This window comes from Vipera berus, assembly GCF_964194415.1.
Source record: "Vipera berus genome assembly, chromosome: 5".
NCBI classification, from domain to species: domain Eukaryota; kingdom Metazoa; phylum Chordata; class Lepidosauria; order Squamata; family Viperidae; genus Vipera; species Vipera berus.
The window spans coordinates 40,052,144-40,072,416 of NC_138207.1; the positions used below are offsets into that span (position 1 = coordinate 40,052,144).

At 41.3% G+C, this 20,273-nt stretch overlaps 1 protein-coding gene across 1 annotated transcript in view; it reads left to right on the forward strand.

Moving 5' to 3' along the window:
• EPHB1 (EPH receptor B1) overlaps window positions 1-20,273 on the forward strand; it is a gene marked incomplete at both ends in the record, with an annotated part of 375,741 nt that overhangs the window by 347,504 nt on the left and 7,964 nt on the right. Inside the window, 3 exons of the mRNA XM_081329090.1 lie at window positions 791-913; window positions 10,925-11,172; window positions 11,776-11,991. Coding sequence (XP_081185216.1) covers window positions 791-913; window positions 10,925-11,172; window positions 11,776-11,991 — 587 coding nt within the window. The remainder of the gene's footprint in view (window positions 1-790; window positions 914-10,924; window positions 11,173-11,775; window positions 11,992-20,273) is intronic.

Genomic DNA, 20,273 nt, shown 5'->3' on the forward strand with positions numbered 1-20,273 from the left:
TTTTCATATAGAACTAGCAACTAGTTTTGTTGCCTAGCTTTGCTCTTGTGAATTGAACAAAAAAGACTTGTAAGAAGAGCTTTCACTCCAAGTAGCAAGCTCATCTATCCAAATCAAGTAGAAAGCTTACTAGAACATTTAAATTGTTGAAAAATGATTTTATCCTCTTTATCTATAATTACACTTTTAAAAGAGCACAACAATAGTGTTCTTAGATACTGATTGTATTTTATCTTTTCTTTTTAATTTTGTTTTCAACTTCTCAGGCAACTTATTTTTCCAAAGTGATTTCTTTATTTCTCCCCTTTTCTCTTTCTTTCCCTTTTCACTCAATTTCCCTCTTAGTTTGCTTCTATTTCTTTCCTGCATTCACTGCTATTGCACAGGCACCCCTTACAATCAGAAGAAGCAGAAAAAGCATTGGGCTAATGAATATTGTTCTCTAGCTACACTTTTTTTTTACATATTGGCTAATGTTGTGGCTTCGATAAGTAACAATGTGCACCCATTTTTGTATATAATCTATTTTTTGCTCCTGATCCATTATAACTAATATGTCCTGAATTTCCAGGGAGACTGCAAAAGAAAAGATTTTGCAGAAGTAGAGAATGATATAAGAAAGGACTGGAACAGAAGGGATAATGAACTGTCCAACTTAGAAAGAGGTCCTGGTTTTAAAAAAAAAATCAGGGAAGGAAGAAGGGTTTAGCTTCAGGATGCTGTTCTAACCTCCTCCCAGAGATGAATATGATTCTTTTTTTCTCTTCTTTTATCCCACTAAAATGGGAAGGCTCCCCTGGAATGAAGATCTACATTGATCCTTTTACATATGAGGACCCCAATGAAGCTGTCCGTGAATTTGCCAAGGAAATTGATGTGTCTTTCGTGAAGATTGAAGAAGTCATTGGAGCAGGTGTGATTCATTTGCTAGTGGGCTTGGTGCTCAATGCCACCCCCATTTTCTCCGTTTCCTTCCTTTCTTCCTTCTTCCGCAATGGATACTCTGGCTCATCCAGCTCAATTGTCTGTGGACTGGCACTTTTTTTTTTAATTGGAAGTCTAACTGAATCTTCTGTGGTTGAAGTGGCTGTGCTTAATTAATTGACTCACTTTAATACATTGTTGTGCTCCCAGGTTTAATTAACAATAAATAGGTTGGGTAATTGTTCCCTAGTTTATGGCATCTCTCTATTCACTAGAGCAGCAATCTCCGCCTTCATAGAGAAAAAAAACAAGCAAACCTAGCAATTTTGATTTTAAAAAGTGTTATTCAAAATCCATACTTTGCATAAAAGCAATTTGCTTAAAATGTGTAAATTATAGGATTAATTATACAATTTGTACACTACTTTTCATTTTTTTTAAAAAAAAGTCAAAGTGGTTCATATTTTAAAAGTTATATAATTAAAAGAAACAGATATAAAATTACAGAAAGAAAACAAATAATTATAGGACATCTGGCAAATAGGTAAGTAGGACATCAAAATAACCTCTGTGCTGTCAAATAGAATTTTTAATATATTGTATGCATGGCAGTGAGAATGCACTAATCTTTCTGAAATATTTACTAAGTATGTTAGATGGCACTATAGACAAAATCTGCCTCAGTTAAATTAATATTGGAACTCGGTGATACAGATATTTTGAGTACAAGGATTGGTTACACCAAATGAAAACAATCAGTTTCTTAAAAAGATCCTGGTTTGAACATTTTAGGGTCTTATTCACAACACCTCGACAATGACTAACCTTAGTCATCTTATTTTAGGCACTTCACTGATCTTTTTAAACTTTTGTAAGATACGTTTATTTAACATTAGGACTCATTGACAGTACATCCTTGGGGTTGCTGTACCTGTATCATTTATCAGAGTACCTCATCTCCCAGAAAGAATGCTAAATTTATATTTCTTTCCTACTCTTGATACAGCAGTAGATGTATTTGAATCAACAGATCTGCAGTCAACTTTCAGGGATGTTTTAACATGATTGTTGCAGATAGGGTAGTTTTGTAAAAGACTCTTTCAGTTCTTTGATTCTATGACTCAGAAAATATCATGCAGCTGTAGAAGGCAATATTTTCTTCTTTCTGGGTGAATAAAGTTATATGATTTGAGCGTCTACATATGATAACAACAGTAACTCTGGAATTACAATGAGGGTAAAGCAACCTAAAGTTCATTTAATTAATAGTTTAAAAAGTATTGTCAGCTGCAGACAAAATATTCTATATCTAGTTTAATCGAGGAGAAAGTATATTTACTCCGTGGATTTCAGATGGATTTTTAACTCAAAGTAAGTTGGCATATTTAGGATTTTTCACAGGGATGGTATAAGTAATCCAGAATACACAATCTTGCTTAAAAAGATTTGAAGCATTTGTTGGTCAGCCTGTGACCTACTTAAGGCAGTATTATTGCTTAGAATCTCCATACTATATTTTTATCTAATATTTAATATGGGTCTGGAAATGGTCCAGAATTTACTTTTTACTAAGTTCTTATTACATGCATGCATTTCTGGAATTAGCGTCAAAAAGGTTTACATTTGCTTGCAGACATTTGCTTCCCATTTTTCCATCTCTAGCATAGGTGAGCTTGCCTGTTACTTTTTGAACTGTTGTATTTTTTCTCTCGTGTTCTTCAACCTGTAATTTTCAACTTCTTTAATCAGATAATTAAAAATGAATTAATTGCTTAGTCACAACCAATTGCTTTATTGTTTTGTTTGCCTTCAGCATTGCTTTATTCATTGCTTCTTTTCCATTAAAGGTGCTTCCAGATGGAGATGTTTATGGACATCAAGTAGGCGAGACTGGCATGTTTAATATTTATATTTTTAATCATGGTGGTTTTCAGGAGACTTGCAGCATCTAATTGGGTGGCAGTTAGAGCACAGTATTCTACGACACTTCTGTGCTGGGAATTATCTTTTTTAAAAATATATTTCCGAAGGTGTGCTAATACTGTACTAATCACAGCAGTTTTTATCTGGAAGTATCCTTATTTCTCTCTCTCTCTCTCTCTCTTTCTCTCCCTTTCTCTCTCTCTCTCTCTCCCCCCCTCTCTTTCTGTCTGTACACCAGACCCCTTATCATTGCACAACAGGTGTCACCTTCCTGTTTTCTAAGAAAGATGGAGGAAGATGAGACAGCTCACAAGGAATTGAGAGTAGGACTCAAAGAGCAAACCTATTAACTTCAACTGTATTTTTCTTCTATTTATGTCTGCTATAAATTTATATCTTCTTTGATGAACTATTTCACTTATTTATGTTTTATGTTTCTTTATGTTTCTATAAATTTTGTTGTTTTTCTTTAAAGAAAGTGTTTGCTTATGTTGCTAAGTCACTTTATTGGGTCTGTCATGTTATCTGAACCCAAACCTGGTTGTTGTTGTTTAAAAAATAAGTATCATAAATTCAATGAGACTCCTGAGTGCATTTTTATTTATTTAATGAAATCTTAATGTTTTCCAGCATTAAAGAACTCCAATACTTATAATTATACAGTGTTAATCTTTAAAACTTTGGAATGATCCACTTTAAATTCAGTGGAACTTTCTGCTAAATCAGTATTTAGCCCTGTGTGATAATAAATGATAGACAAACAGATAGATGTCTTCTAAATTAATCATCCTAAATTAATCAGTCTTTTAACTATTAGCAAATTAACTACATATTCAGTAATACTAAGAGATGATTGAGAAAATATGAATAAAATACTGGTTTCAGAAGGATTTCATTTTATATTTTGAAGCAAAAATAAAGTCTTGTAGGTTTTTCAACTAATAAATTTATTATTCCATATGTTTCTCTGGGCCACAGTCAACTTTCTTTGAGGCCTCTATTGCTGACCACAAGGTGACAGTCCTTTATAAAAAGGATTAACAAAGTATTATTTCAGTGCAAAATACTGGAATTGGCATCATAAAAAGTTAATCCTATTTTTCAGGGATTAAACAAAAAGCTCTCAACTTCTGCTTTGTTTAAGTCACAACTTTTGACATGAAGTTTATTCAATGTTTACACAATACTACATGTAATTTTTTACATTTGTTTCTTCACAACAAGATGTGAACAAAGAGATATACAATGAATTAGTACAGAGTAGTCACCTTGTTAACTGAGTTCGTCCTTCAAATTTGATTGCCATGACTTTCAAATTGTAGGCTTGTAAAATATTGTGCCCCTTCATGGATTACTGCCTTGTCGTGGCGAAGGGGCTTGCGTAATTCAATGAAGCTATGAGCTATGCTGTGCAGGGCCACCCAAGACGGACAGGTCATAGCAGAGAGTTCTGACAAAACGTGATCCACTGGAGAAGGAAATGGCAAACCACTCCAGTATCTTTGCCATGAAAACCCTATGGACAGTACCAAAAGGCAAAACGATATGACGCTGGAAGATGAGCCCCTCAGGTTGGAAGGCGTCCAATATGCTACTGGGGAAGAGCAGAGGGCTAGTACTAGTAGCGCCAGAAAGAATGAAGCGACTGGGCCAAAGCCGAAAGGACGCTCAGCTGTGGATATGTCTGGTGGTGAAAGGAAAGTCCGATGCTGTAAAGATTTTTTCTCCATAGGAACCTGGAATGTAAGATCCATGAATCAAGGAAAACTGGACGTGGTCAAACAAGAGATGACAAGACTGAACATTGACATCTTAGGTATCAGCGAACTAAAATGGACAGGAATGGGTGAATTTAATTCAGATGACCATCAGGTATACTACTGTGGGCAAGAATCCTTCAGAAGAAATGGAGTAGCCTTCATAGTCAATAAAAGAGTAGGAAAAGCAATACTGGGATACAATCCTCAAAATGACAGAATGATCTCAGTTCGAATCCAAGGCAAACCATTCAATATCACAGTAGTCCAGGTCTATGCCCCAATCACTGGTGCTGAAGAGGATGAAATTGACCAGTTTTATGAAGCACTACAGCACCTTATAGAACTAACACCAAAAAATGATGTTCTTATCATCATGGGGGATTGGAATGCTAAAGTAGGAAGCCAAAAGATAACTGGAATAACAGGCAAGTTTGGCCTTGGAGTGCAAAATGAAGCAGGGCACAGGCTGATAGAATTCTGTCAAGAGAATACGATGGTCATAGCAAACACTCTTTTCCAACAACCCAAGAGACGGCTCTACACATGGACATCACCAGATGGTCAACACAGAAATCAGATTGACTATATGCTCTGCAGCCAAAGATGGAGAAGCTCTATACAGTCAGTAAAAACAAGACCAGGAGCTGACTGTGGCTCAGACCATGAGCTTCTCCTTGCAAAGTTTAGGCTTAAACTGAAGAAAGTAGGGAAAAGCACTAGGCCACTCAGGTATGAATTAAATCATATCCCTGTTGAATATACAGTAGAGGTGACAAATAGATTTAAGGAATTAGATCTGATAGACAGAGTGCCTGAAGAACTATGGACAGAGGTTCGCGACATTGTACAACAGGTAGCAACCAAAACCATCCCAAAGAAAAAGAAATGCAAGAAAGCAAAATGGTTGTCTGAGGAAGCTTTGCAAATAGCTGAGGAAAGGAGGGAAGCGAAAGGCAAGGGAGAAAAAGAAAGATACACCCAATTGAATGCAGAATTCCAGAGAATAGCTAGAAGAGATAAGAATGCCTTCTTAAATGAACAGTGCAAAGAAATAGAAGAAAATAATAGAATAGGGAGGACCAGAGATCTTTTCAAGAAAATTGGAGAAATGAAGGGAACGTTTAATGCAAAAATGGGCATGATAAAGGACCAAAATGGCAGGGACCTAACAGAGGCAGAAGAGATTAAGAAGAGGTGACAAAATTACACAGAAGAACTATACAAGAATGAGCTTAACGTCCCTGATAATCACAATGAGGTGGTCACTGACCTCGAGCCAGACATCCTAGAATGTGAAGTGAAGTGGGCCTTAGAAAAGCTGAGCAACAACAAAGCTAGTGGAAGTGACAGTATTCCAGCTGAGCTATTCAAAATCTTAAAAGACAATGCAGTAAAAGTGCTACACTCAATTTGCCAGCAAATTTGGAAAACTCAACAATGGCCACAGGATTGGAAAAGATCAGTTTACATTCCAATTCCAAAGAAAGGCAGTGCCAAAGAATGTTCAAACTATCGCACCATTGCACTCATTTCTCATGCTAGTAAAGTCATGCTTAAAATCCTACAAGCTAGACTTCAGCAGTATGTGGATCGAGAACTACCAGAAGTGCAGGCAGGATTTCGAAGAGGCAGAGGAACTAGAGATCAAATTGCCAACATACGCTGGATCATGGAGAAAGCTAGGGAGTTCCAGAAAAACATCTACTTCTGCTTCATTGACTATGCTAAAGCCTTTGATTGTGTGGATCATAACAAACTGTGGCAAGTTCTTAAAGAGATGGGAGTACCAGACCATCTTATTTGTCTCTTGAGAAACCTATATGCGGGTCAAGAAGCAACAGTGAGAACTGGACACGGAACCACTGATTGGTTCAAAATTGGGAAAGGAGTCCGGCAAGGCTGTATACTGTCGCCTTGCCTATTTAACTTATATGCAGAGCACATCATGAGAAAGGCAGGGCTAGATGAATCAAAAGTTGGAATTAAGATTGCCGGAAGAAATATCAACAACCTAAGATACGCAGATGATACCACTCTAATGGCAGAAAGTGAAGAAGAACTAAAGAGCCTCTTGTTGCGGGTGAAGAAGGAGAGTGCAAAACTTGGGTTGAAACTTAACATTAAGAAAACCAAGATCATGGCATCTGGCCCTCTCAATTCCTGGCAAATAGATGGGGAAGAAATGGAGGTAGTGACAGATTTTATTTTCCTGGGCTCCAAGATCACTGCAGATGGGGACTGTAGCCAAGAAATTAAAAGACGCTTGCTCCTGGGGAGGAAAGCCATGGCAAATCTAGACAGCACACTAAAAAGCAGAGACATCACCCTGTCAACAAAAGTGCGTATAGTCAAGGCTATGGTCTTCCCAGTTGCAATGTATGGCAGTGAAAGTTGGACCATAAGAAAGGCTGAGCGCCAAAGAATTGAGGCCTTTGAACTGTGGTGCTGGAGAAGACTCCTGCGAGTCCCTTGGACCGCAAGGCGATCAAACCGGTCAGTCCTAGAGGAGATCAATCCTGACTGCTCTTTAGAAGGCCAGATCCTGAAGCTAAAACTCAAGTACTTTGGCCACCTAATGAGAAGGAAGGACTCACTAGAGAAGAGCCTAATGCTGGGAAAGATCGAGGGCAATAGAAGAAGGGGACGACAGAGAATGAGGTGGCTGGATGGAGTCACTGAAGCAGTAGGCATGAGCTTAAATGGACTCCAGAAGATGGTAGAGGACAGGAAGGCCTGGAGGAATGTTGTCCATAGGGTCGCGATGGGTCGGACACGACTTCGCAGCTAACAACAACAACAAAAATATTGTGGGAAAAGAAGCCACATATAGTGGAATCTAGATAATATAACTGATTGCAAGAACAAGACTTTCTTCTCACTAGATCAGAGGTCTTCAACCTGTGGGCTGTTGTGGGCATTTGTGGCCCCATTCACATGAGCATTGTGGACATTCATGGCTCTACTTGCCAAGCATTGCTGCGAGTGTCACAGGCATTTGCGGCCCTATGTGCACACATCATGTGCACATGCATGCATTCACCCCCACACAAAAACGTTCCTTCTTTCCCCCCTTGTCCCACTCCAGGCTGCCAATCCCGAAAGGTTGGGGAACTCTGCACTAGATGAGAGGAACCCAGTAGACTCAGGTCTTTCTTGTTAACCTTGAAATTCATGGGTATGGACCAGCACAAAGCCCATTTTGAGTCTTTGAAAGCTTTCCATATTGTTGTCAGGAGTTTAGCCCTTCATGTATACTGCACATGATTAGATGCAGCTCATGCCAAACCATCTTGTTTTTATCTGCAGAGATAACTCACTGTAGCTCACGATAGTCCTAAAAAAAATCTTTTCATTTTTCTTTTGATTCCATTATCCTCCCACCCCCCTTAGCCTTAAGATATTTGGGGCAAGACATTATTATCTCTCTTCTTAGAAAGCCTTTGGTCTCAGTCTTAAAATGTTAAAGGTTCCATTTCATAAGCACCAGCATTATGGAAGTGAATTTCCTTCTCAGCTGGGGACAGGTTTTGCCTATTCTGCCTTGGGGAAGATCAAATGGTAAATTCTTGTAAGCACTGCAAAGCAATTACTAAACAGGCTCACTGCGATTGTTTGTCCTATTTGTGAGCTGTTCTTTGGGAATAAGTGTTTAGAGTGGCAGACTCTGAAAGTACCCTATCTCCTTTATCTTTCTTCAAAGCTCCTACCATGTCTCAGAGGTTTTCTAGGAGCTCTTGTCTATTCTCAGTTACGTTCAAGCTCTCTGTCTCTGGTAGAAAATCCCCAGCCCTCTACTGTGCTGCCATCAGCACTTGATAAACAACCCAAGCTTTCTAAAAGGACTGCCTTATTTATTTCAATTATGACACAAACACACACAAAATATTGTGGTTTCCCCAATAATGTTTCCATCAGCTATACGTCCTTTTTCACCCTGGTCTGCTACATTTTTAGTACTCCAGTTTCAGGAGCCACCGATCTGAACCATCCATCCCCTTTGCTGCACCATAAACCCAATTTCATAAGGAGATTGGGTTTTACAAAGCCTTCTCTGAAACCTTGTTTTCCTAGCCTCTCAGATGGATCAATCCATCCCCACCTGTATCTCAAAGTGATCAAAATCAAAATTAGTTATCTTGCAACTGTGCTTCCTATGGCCTGTCTTCAATTTTCTTTGATCCTATAATGCCCAATTAGATTTATTATTTTCTAGAACTGCCATTAGGTCCTGGTTCCAAGCAGTTCTTGGAGTATTTTCCTTCATTTAAATACTATTGTTTTCCTACTCTGTGTTGTTGTTTTTTTCCAAATCAATCCATGACTTGCAACTTTCTGTGGTATTACTTTCATGCTGTCAGAATTTTTCTGTTCTTCAGCACACATCAATGGAAATGAATAAGTCATCAACCATGCATTGCCACTTTTTCAAACATTGCTGCCTTCTTTACAGTCAATAGTTTAATCTGTACTTTTTGCTGTTCCTTATCCTCAAACTAGTACAACTGTCATTAATGGTTAATGGTAGTCTCTGTAAGGTATCTCCAGATATGTTTACAATACCACTTTGGTTCTATTGACTTCTTCATCTTTTTCATTGCTGAGTCCCCAGGCTCCCATATTAGGAGCAGTTTGTCCAATAATGCAGGCTCCAGCAAGTTAAACAACCAACTTGCTGTAGATCGAGGAGAAACCAATTGGTGAAGGATGTGATTGCTTTTTCAGTCTTTATAACAGTGATTCTTAAGCTATGGATAATTAGCCCCAAGGAGGTAATTTGGGCATATCCTGGGAATAAATGGAATAATTTATAATTGCTTGTTTGTAAGTCAAAGATTCAGTTTGAGACCGCTGCTACTGAATCATTTGTGTGTAAAAAAAAATCACGGGGGGGGGGGGGAAGAGGAGGATTAATGACATTATTTAAGCCTGGGAAAATGGGTAATTTGGTAAAACAGGTTAAGAGCCACTGCTCTGTAGTTATATTTCTAGACTTGCTGAAGACCAACCTTCATGAGCTAAACTGGTTACTCTGTCATCAACTTTTATAGGCCTATCTTCGCATTTGAAAATCATTCGTGGCTATACTGTTCATAATTGATCCTAAAAGACAGAAACAACACACAGCTTTAGTATTTTCAATTTCATTTCTAAGACTGGTTATCTATAATGCTGCTTACTCCAGAGAGAATTTCTTGGTCAGAGACTGCCTGTAGGGAATATTTGCAGAGCATTCTTTCCACATGAGATGGGAGAGGATTCAGAGATGAATATTTTCTTTAGAAACTTCCATCGTGTGAAATACACAGTACAGAGCAAATATACCTGAGATGAATGATAGCAAAAACATTTACAATGTGAATAAAAATGCTAATAAATTAAAAATGATATAACATCAGACCAAAATAAACAAAATAGCACAAATAACATTTTCCAAAAGTAGAAGTGAACAATGGAATAAAAAATGGTTTGGTGTAATTCTGTTTTTAACAACTTCTGAAAACCAATAAGGAGTAGGGCAACCTGATCTCCAGGGAAACTCCCCCCCCCCCCAAAAAAAAGCAATGCTTTCTGACTTTGGTTTTTATCTCTCGGAAGCTTGAGACAACAGCCATGTTTGGCCATGTCTTGTCATGGTTCAGGGACTAACTGATTCTTCTTTAAGCACTTGAAGATTCATAATGGATTCTGGTGTATAACCTGTGTAACTCTTCTTTGTACAAGTGATCACTATGGATAATTCCCACTGTCTTGTAATTCTTTTTTTTAACATTTCCACACCCTTCCCAAAACATTGGCTTGTGTGTGCAATATTGCATTCCCTTGATTGTATTCCATGAATCACAAAGGACTGTACAACACCGAATGTGTTTTTCTTTGAGGTTGCTATTAAAAATCCTTTGCTATTTTAATTTAGGTTTTTTTTCTCAAAATGAATATATATACATATCTATCTGTCAACACAACAGCTTAGCAGTTTAGAAGAACAGTACTCATAGTTATGAAAGGGTTAAGTGATGAGATACCTGCTTATTTCATAGCTATGGAGAAAAAAATACTATGTGCCATTTCACAATAAGAGAGCATTTTCTTCTTTTGCACAACCAGTGAAGTTACAAAACACCTTATGTGAAGTCTTTAAAAATGCAGTACTTTTAATAGAACACTGCCTTTTGAAAGAAATATTTGTAATATCATGGGAGAAAATAACACTCCATGCATATACTTCATTCAGAATCAAATCTCTTTTATTGTTCTTATTAACTTCTCCTTTTGAAATGACCAGAATTGGTTGATAACTTATATTGATCCCGTTACAGGAGAATTTGGTGAAGTTTACAAAGGGCGCCTGAAACTGCCTGGCAAGAGAGAAATTTATGTGGCTATTAAGACATTAAAGGCCGGCTATTCTGAAAAACAACGACGGGATTTCCTAAGTGAAGCCAGCATCATGGGTCAGTTTGACCATCCAAATATTATTCGGCTGGAAGGGGTTGTCACTAAAAGTCGGCCAGTGATGATTATCACAGAATTTATGGAAAATGGAGCCTTGGATTCTTTTCTGCGAGTAAGTACATTAGCCTTTTAAAGTGATAATGGACTGGAAATATTGTAGGGATGGTGGTGCAGTTTCAGTCATCTCTTCTTCCTCCAAATTAATCATTCAAAAATAATGTTTAGAACTCTATTAATCTTCTCATAATGAAATAACCCATAAGTATGTCTTGAAAGAGTCCACATTTTACTTCTTGTTAGTAACTTAAATTGTGAGAATTGAAATACAACCCTCTTTCCAGTCCCTGGCTCTTCCGCTATTAGAATATGATTTTTCTTGGTTTTGGACAATGGAATCTGCTGTTTTTCTTGCACATTCTCTTAGTTGGAATTTTTGTTCTTCAGCTTTTAAAATTTCCTGGTTTTTTTCCCCTCCTCTCTCAACATTCTTCTTTTACTAGCAATTTTCTCTAGATCCCATTTTTCTCTTCTTTGTCTATTTCTTCTGAATTAGCTCACTTCCTATAATTTATGCCTATTCTATTAAATTCTCTCCATTTCCAACCATTTCTTTCCTTCTATATCAATTTTGGGGAGACTTCTATTCTCAGCCAATTTTCTGGTTTCTGAATACATGAAATATGCTTATTTCTGTGCTTATTTTTCACTGTTACAGCAAAATGATGGCCAGTTTACAGTCATTCAGCTGGTGGGAATGCTAAGAGGGATTGCAGCTGGCATGAAATACCTTGCAGAAATGAATTATGTCCACCGTGATCTTGCAGCCAGGAATATCCTGGTCAACAGCAACCTGGTTTGTAAAGTATCTGATTTCGGCCTGTCTCGCTACCTGCAAGATGACACTTCAGATCCAACTTATACCAGCTCTTTGGTAGGTAGTTTGCACATAAGAATGCCTGTGGAGGTTAACAGGTGTTTTCAATAATTAACTTTCACCTTCTTATAATAATTTACATACTACATTGGTCCACATGTTGTAATTATATTACAAATGGTCCAGATTGAATATATATTTTAATCTTTATAGATGCTAATAGAGGAATGTTAATAAAGAAGGCCAAAATTCATTTGAACGTCTATTGCAAAAGAATGTCCTGATCTCAAGTAGGTAAGGTCCACACACACACACACACAAAAGAGAAAGAGATTAGAATGTATAACTAGTGTCTGCTCTATGGATATGGGAATTAAGCCATGAACAAACAGGTGATCATAGCAGATGGCAAATCCAAGGGAATAACAAAATAATACTTATCATTAGGACTTGTGATATGCTCAGCACAGCAGCCACCACAGAGCCATTCAACTAAAAAATTAAATTTGTGAAGACACTGGAAATCTGTTCTTCCTGAAACTTATGTTGTTTCTGAGATCTCATATAGTTTCCTCTGTCACATCTCAGATTGCTGACAGCTCATTAAATTTAGATTTACATATTGAAAAGTACAATGAATCTCAGTGATAAAGGTGCTATTGGTCATGACCATGATGATGCTACTATTTGTGTATACAAAGTGTCTATGGGATTCTTCCTCTTTAATAAAGGCAATAAATGGTCTGCTCAGGGCACATATGCTAGATGGAGTTCAAATTAAACTGCTAAAAATAAAGCAAATCAGGATTGGTTGATTCTTGATTTAAAACATGGCTTAAGACAGTTCTCTTATCTAAGAAAGGTGTGGTGTCTTTTTCTACCAACAAACTTCTAAACCTCAACAATTTTAGAAACTATTGGACCACATTTGTGAGTGACATAGGCCACGGGTCCCCAACCCCTGGTCCATGGACCAGTATTGGACCGTGGCATGCCAGCAGCTGGGCAGCACAAACAAGCAAAGCCCCATTCGCAGGATGCAGGCAGCACACAAAACAATGCCCCTCCGGTCCACAGAAAAAACCTCTCTCCACAGAACCAGTCCTTGGTGCCCAAAAGGTTGGGGACTTCTGACTTAGGCAATTTCTTCTTGCATTTTCCTAAGATCATGACGAGTGATCAGCTACTTGTTATTAGCAGGTTTATTTGGTCATCAAGTTCACTTACTCTGTTCTGTTTTTGTAGGTTTCAGAAAATATATTTTCTAATGGATCATTTGATTTCAGCAGTGAACCAGAAATCCATGGCTTAACCAGAAATTCTGTTTTTTCTCCAAACTGCATTTGCAATCCATTTAAATAAATCAGTGTGAGCTTAAATTGTCCACTGAACATAATAGGGTCCCTCCTACTCTGGAGAAAAAGCAGATTTTTATCATCTGTATTTTTATAGTAAATTTATGCCCCAAATGGCCTTTCAAGCAGCTGGAAAGTGATGCAGTGCTTGCAATTACATCATTACTTCCCATGATAGATTCATAATTCTGCTCTTGGGGGACAAGTAAAAGAATAGCCTTCAAGCAAATGTCTCTTTTTAAATGGAGCTCTTATTACGTTGGCCAAATCTGTTCTGTCATCCACTTTTAAAAAGGACATGAAAACCAAAATAACTAATTCTACCCAGAGTCAATTTTTTATTTTATTTATTTTCCCTTCCTTTTATATTAAGCTTAATTGTGACATGAGTGTTTGATCTGAAAGCAGGGTTGTTAAAAAATTAAACCAACCACTGTTAACTATTACTTATCTGTCCTTAGTGTTCAGCCTGTTCAGGTGATATGATACTCACCTATTAACTATGATGGCATAAATAGGGTGTGAAAATATAGAATTATGTTTTCTGTTGGGATGGTAAATAGATGAGCTGAAAAACAAAGGTTTCTGCTCATATCTTAGAGTAATGCTCCTTAGTTAATACTAATAAAAGAATGAGTAACCTGCCCATCTTTCCAACTTGCTTCTAACTATCATGCAAACCTGACTTAGCTGTATCTATTTTTCTGACATGTCTTTGTGACATAGTCTTCATTTTATTTCCAGCTCATCAATGGCACAGACTTATGTTATTTTTAGCTGTTAAAGCTTATTCAGATACTGTATCACAACAGCCTCATGGTGTGTAACTTATGTTATGTTTTAGTACCAGTTAGTTTGGAAGAAGTTAAATGACTGCAGTGAGTGGGAACAGAGACAATAGAGACAGGATAAGGATCAATAATGGAGGCAGCAAATTTTATACTGGGATCATTTTTTTTGTTGGCTGCAGAACGGATGGGCAGCACTTCAGTAAAGCAGTGGGAAGGGCTGTGAATCTAATTTCCACAGTCCTCTACAACTAATCTTCTGACAAGATTGACATGACTCACTCCCAAGCAGTGTCTGCAGGCTATCCTTTATACATTCTCCCCATTTTCAGCAACATAGCCCCTGACAGAATGGAAAAAGAATCTCACTGTTGTGATTCAACAGAGCTAGGCTTGGTAACAAACTTTGATTATATGAAATTTTTTTGTTGATCAGAGAAAAAAATTCCCATCCAGCTCTTGTGCATTCATTTTTGCTGTCATCTCTGTCATCAGTTCTGTCTGTTAATCATCAATTCACTCCATCACCCATTTTCTCTTGTAAAAGGAGATTAAGTTGCATGCAATTGTTTAAGGACCCCTGGTAAAATTGTATGTTGCAATGAGTTCCTCAGTGAAAAGAAGTTAATGTAACTGCCAATGCTAAAATCTTTCTGCAAATGTAAATTGATACCTACTATTTATTGTTTGCAGGTTCAAAACAAGAAAACAGTGATTGTGGTGAATATAAATGTGTCATTACTTTGTAATAATTTATTTGAAGGAAATAAGAGTTTCCAAATAGTTGATGTAGTTAGCTAAGAGTCTTTTCATTCTTGCATAGTACTCTTCCATGCAGAATACTTCTAGATCAGGGGTCTTCAACCCCCGGTCCGTGGACCGGCACCAGTTTTGCCAGAAACTGGGTCATGCAAACAAGCAAAGCCCCATCCATGGGATGCAGACAGCACACAAAACCATGCCCCCTCTGGTTCCCAGAAAAAACTCTCCATGGAAATGGTCCCTGGTGCCCAAAAGGTTGGGGGGGGTCACTGTTCTTGATTAAAAGTATCCTATGACATCCTTGTTTCTTCCCACAGATTTTTAGTAATATTCATATCTAGGAACAATGAAGGCCATTGAAAAAGCTTTATCTTTTTTTCTGTGTAAAAACTTTGATTGGGGACACGTTTCAGACTGCTGTCTTGCTAAAATATCCATTTTCTTTTCAGCTTTCCCCCCAAGAGATCCAGTGAAACACACAATTTGACCACAGATGTCTACAATTTTGTCTATAATTGTTTATGTGGCAGCTGATGCAGAGGCAGAAGAGAGAGATGAAAGTTCTGCTCCTCCTTCTCTGATGCTCTGACATGACTATTTGGCGGAATGGCAGTGTGGATTGTACCCCTCCTAAGTTTGTGGCATAGATACTTTTTTCCAAGATAGAATCAGATAATTCATCAACATAAGGAAAATTAGTTCACTCCTGATTTCAGAAGTGAATTAATTCATACCAATTTCCTAGTCAAATCACAGAAGTACTTGATACTAAGTCAGGCACTATTAATGGTTCTGGATTCCCTCCCCCTCCCCCTGTTTACTTCTGTTGCACAATCCTGCTTTTATTATGGAACAACTACTCCTTTTGCCTGCCCAAATAACTGCTTAACTACTATACAGTTTGCTAGATCATGGCTTTTCAACCGGTGGTATGCATACCCCTAGTGGTACGCAAGCACCCGGCCGGTGGTACGTGGTGTCACCTGCCTCCCCCCTGCCTCCTCCCCACCCCCACCCCCACGCTCCATTCCTTCTCAACTCACTTGCTGCTGGAAAGCATGCTGCTTGGCATCAGCCTGCAGGAAGCCTACAGAGGGCGTGCACAGGTGCAGAGTGAGGCCCCGCCCTCCCCAGGGACTTGTGCAGCAACCAGATTGACTTCTGATTGGCGCTTCTTCAGGGCACACATGGCTGGGAAGGCATGTTGGAGTCCCAGGTACTGGTAAGGCGATCAGCCCGCTCCTCCCCCATCGCCCGCCAGCCCCGGGAGAGCCCCGCACAAGCACCTTGCCAGCTGCAGAACCCTGCTTTTCGAGCAGGAGTGGCCTTACCCTGCTTGCCCTTGGCCACCTCCACGGGTGCTGCTCTAGTGCTGAGAGGGCGAGGCTGGTCCCCATTTGGCCTGCCATCCCCATGAGAGCCCTGCACGAGCGCCTCACTGGCCACCAAACCCTGCCATTTGAGTAGGAGCAGCTGTCGAGCCCCGGGCTTGACAATCAACTGGGTTGGGGGGAATCCGTGCAGCAACCCAGCTACCTGGCCTGCCAGCTGCTCATTGCTCCACCGATCAGCTGGGAGGCTGAGACTCCGGATTTGAGCTGCTGATAGAGCGCAGCGCAGGGACGACATGCCAAAGCTCACCCCGGAGCCTCCGCTGCCAGAAGCCTGCTTGCAAAAAGCAGGGCAGGCGGCAGCAGCTGCTCACGGCGCCGGGCAAGAGCAAGCAGGGCAAGGCCGCTATGAAGCCCCAGGCTCGACAATCAACTGGTTGGGGGGGGGGGAATCCATGCAGCAACCCAGCTACCTGGCCTGCCAGCCACTCATTGCTCCACTGATCAGCTGGGAGGCTGAAACTCCGGATTTGAGCCGCCAACAAAGCGCAGCACAGGGAAGAGGCACCAAAGCCAGCCATTCATTGCTCTGCTGATCAGCTGGTTTGCTGTGCGGATTCCTCTCCCCACACCCACCGAGTTGATTGTTGAGCCTGGGGCTTGATAGCGGCCTTGCCCTGCTTCCTTTTGGCCAGCGCCGTGAGCAGCTGTCACCGCCTGCCCCACTTATTGCAAGCTCTGTTATGCCGCCATTGCAGGCTTCCGGCAGTGGAGGCTCCGGGATGAGCTTTGGCGCGTCTTCCATGCGCTACCCTCTGTCTGTGGCTCAAATCCGGAGTCTTAGCCTCCCAGCTGATCAGCGGAGCAATATGCTGCTGGCAGGCCAGGTAACCGGGTTGCTGCGTGGATTCCTCCCCACACCCGGTTGATTGTCATGCCCGGGGCTTGATAGCGGCCTTGCTTTGCTTGCTTTTGGGTGGCACCGTGAGCAGCTGCCGCCGCCCGCCCCACTGTTTGCAAGCAGGCTTCTAGCAGCGGGAGGCTCTGGAATGAGGTTTCGCACGTCTTCCCTGTGCTGTGCTCTTCGGCGGCTCAAATCCGGAGTCTCAGCCTCCCAGCTGATCGGCGGAGCAATGAGCTGCTGGCAGGCCAGGTAGCTGGGCTGCTGCACGGATTCCCCCCCACAACCGGTTGATTGTTGTGCCCGGGGCTTGATAGCAGCCTTGCCCTGCTTGTTTTTGGGTGGCGCCGTGAGCAGCTGCTGCCGCCTGCCCCACTTTTTGGAAGCAGGCTTCCAGCAGTGGGAGGCTCCACCTGCTTGCTTTTGCCCTGTTTGCTTTTGGGCGGTGCCGTGAGCAGCCGCCACCGCCCACCCCGCTTTTTGCAAGCCCTGTTATGCCGCCGCCGCAGGCTTCCAGCAGTGAGAGGCTCTGGGACAAGCTTTGGCGCACCTTCCCTGCACTGCACTGTGTCTGTGGGGGCTGCCTTGGGAAAGGTGGAAGCGCAGCTATGGTCCGGGACAGTCAACCACTCCGAGCCCTGTTTGGCCGGCTTTGTGCCTCCGTCCCCTAAGAGCAGCTGATTGTGATTTGCTGCCATGTGCTTCCCTGAGTGTGCCTCATCCCCGGATCTCCCCGCACCCGGGACTCCGGTTGCGTCTGGGGAAGGCAGCGGGGCGAAGGGCGCGTTGGCATGACTTCCATCCATCCCGTGTGAAGGGTGCCTTCCTGCCCCGCGGTCCACAGCAACATTGTTGGCATGCATGGATCGACTGTGAGCGGATGCGAGGTGTTTCTGTTGCTAGAATAAAGCTTATTAAATGAGCTAGCAACCTCCGAGTATCGTTGATAGATCTTCCCTAACTTTCCTTGGGTGCTTCATAAAGAGTTAAGTGGGCATCAGGTTTCTTTGTAAAAATGGATTAGGAAGGAAGGAAAGAAATGACAATGGGAGGGAGGGAAGGAGGAAAGGACAAAGAGGGAGGGAAGGAAGAAAAGGAAGGAAGGGACAATGGGAGAGAGGGAAAGAAAGAGACAGGAAAAGAAAGAGAGGGAGAGAAAGAGAAAGAGAGAGAAATAGAGAGAGGGAGAGAGAAGGAGAGAAAGAGGGAGGGAGAGAGAAAAAGAGAGAAAGAAAGGGAAAAGGAGGAAGAGAGAGAAATAAGGAGGGAGAAAGAAAGGGAGGAGAGAGAGAAATAGAGAGAGGGAGAGAGAGAAGGGGAGAGAGAGAGATTAAATTAGTAATATGGTGGTTAAGTGCTTGTCACAAGGTTGCAAAAGGCGATCACAATGTGAGCATCATAAATATGACCATCATAAATATGAATTGGTTGCCAAGCATCTGAATGTAAATCACATGACCCTGGGGATGCTGCAACGGTCATAGGTGTGAAAAATGGTCATAAGTCACTTTTTTCAGTGCTGTCATAACTTTGAACAGTCACTAAGCGAATTGTTTGTTCTGTGTTTTTTTTGGTCAAGTTTTTGACACTTTGCTGGGTGACTGGTGGTACTCGGACATTGCCTTATCCTAAAAGTGGTACAATGGGTGAAAAGGTTGAAAAGCTCTGGGCTAGATCCCCAACCTTTTTGTCACTAGGGGCCGGTTTCATGGAAGACAATTTTTCCATAGACCCTGAGGGGGGGGAGGGGAAGGTTTCAGGATGATTCATTATATTTATTCTAAATTTTCTAAATAAACAAAGAAATAAATAATGCACTTTATTTCTACTATTATTACATTGTATTAGATTAGACCAGTGACTTTCTGCTTCTAAGGAAGTGGAAAGGAAAAGAGACAATCCTGAACTCAGCCTTCTAGTAAAAAAAACCAAAGACCCAGCACATTGAAGAAATGCTGAGAAAACCATTCAAAAAGTGGGGGGGGGGGCACTGCGCAAGCCCAGCAGCCTTGGATAAGGTGCAGATGAGAGAGGGATTTCCTTGGAGACACAGTGCTTAAGGGGAAATGTAACTTCTCCCTTCCCCCATTGCAAGCCGGGTAGGAGTGCACTTGGCTTGCAAACTTGAGAGCTGCATGAAGAAAGGAGCATGAACACACACACACACACACACACACACACACACCCCAAATTAAAGCAGGCAGGAAATTGCCAAAACGTGAGGCACCTAGAGCACCATCAAAACAAAAGCAAAAAAACTCAGTGGTCTTAGAAAAAGGGCAAACGAGAAGATTCCCTTAAAGATGCAGTGCTTAAAGTGAAAGGTAGCTTCTCCTTGCCCCCTATTTGCACCCTGAGAAAGCACCCTCACAAACATACCTTGGGAGGGGATCCCCTGCCAACAAGGTTTTGGGGAAGCCCCCAGTTGCAAGCTAGGCTGGCGCACCTTTGCCTTGCAAACTTGGGAGACTTGTGTGAAGGGAGCACGAGCCCAGCTGGGGTGCCGGGAGGGGGAGAGGAGGAAAGTGAGGAAGAAGAGGAGGAGGAAGAAAAAGTAGCAGAAGGGAGAGGAAGCAGGAAGAGGAGGAGGAGAAGGCAGAAGAAGAGAGAGCACAAGAAGCAGGAGGAGGAAGGACACTGAGCTCAGATGTTGCAAGCCAGTTGCAAGCGCAGCCGCTGGAGAACCTTTGCACTGAGCACGCTGGCTGCCCTGCCATTCTCCTGCCCCTGGCCAGACCCCTGCAGACTCACCGCATGCCTCCAGCTGCATGGCCCGGTTCCTAACTGGCCGTGGCCAGTACCAGACCATGGACCCAGGGTTGGGGACTCATGATTTAGATTAGTGTTTCACAATTTCAGCAGCTTTTGAAATGTGTGGACTTCAACACATGCTGGCTGAGGAATTCTGTAAGTTGAAATGAACGTATCTTAACTTTTCTGAACTTGAGGAACACTGATCTACTTATTTGGGTCACATGTTCAATGAAGTTCAGGTAAAAGTGAAGACTCCCAGGCTTTGAATTAACTGAATTTACTGATTCAGGCCTTTTCTTCTATTCTGTCTGGAACTATTTATAATCATAATTCATTAATACATGTAGGGTGATCCTTCTCCGGATCGCCCCCGACCTTCCTTCGTTTCGCCGGGACCTAAAAACCTGGCTATTTGATCTGGCCGGCCTGGACTGAGGGGTTTTTAAGG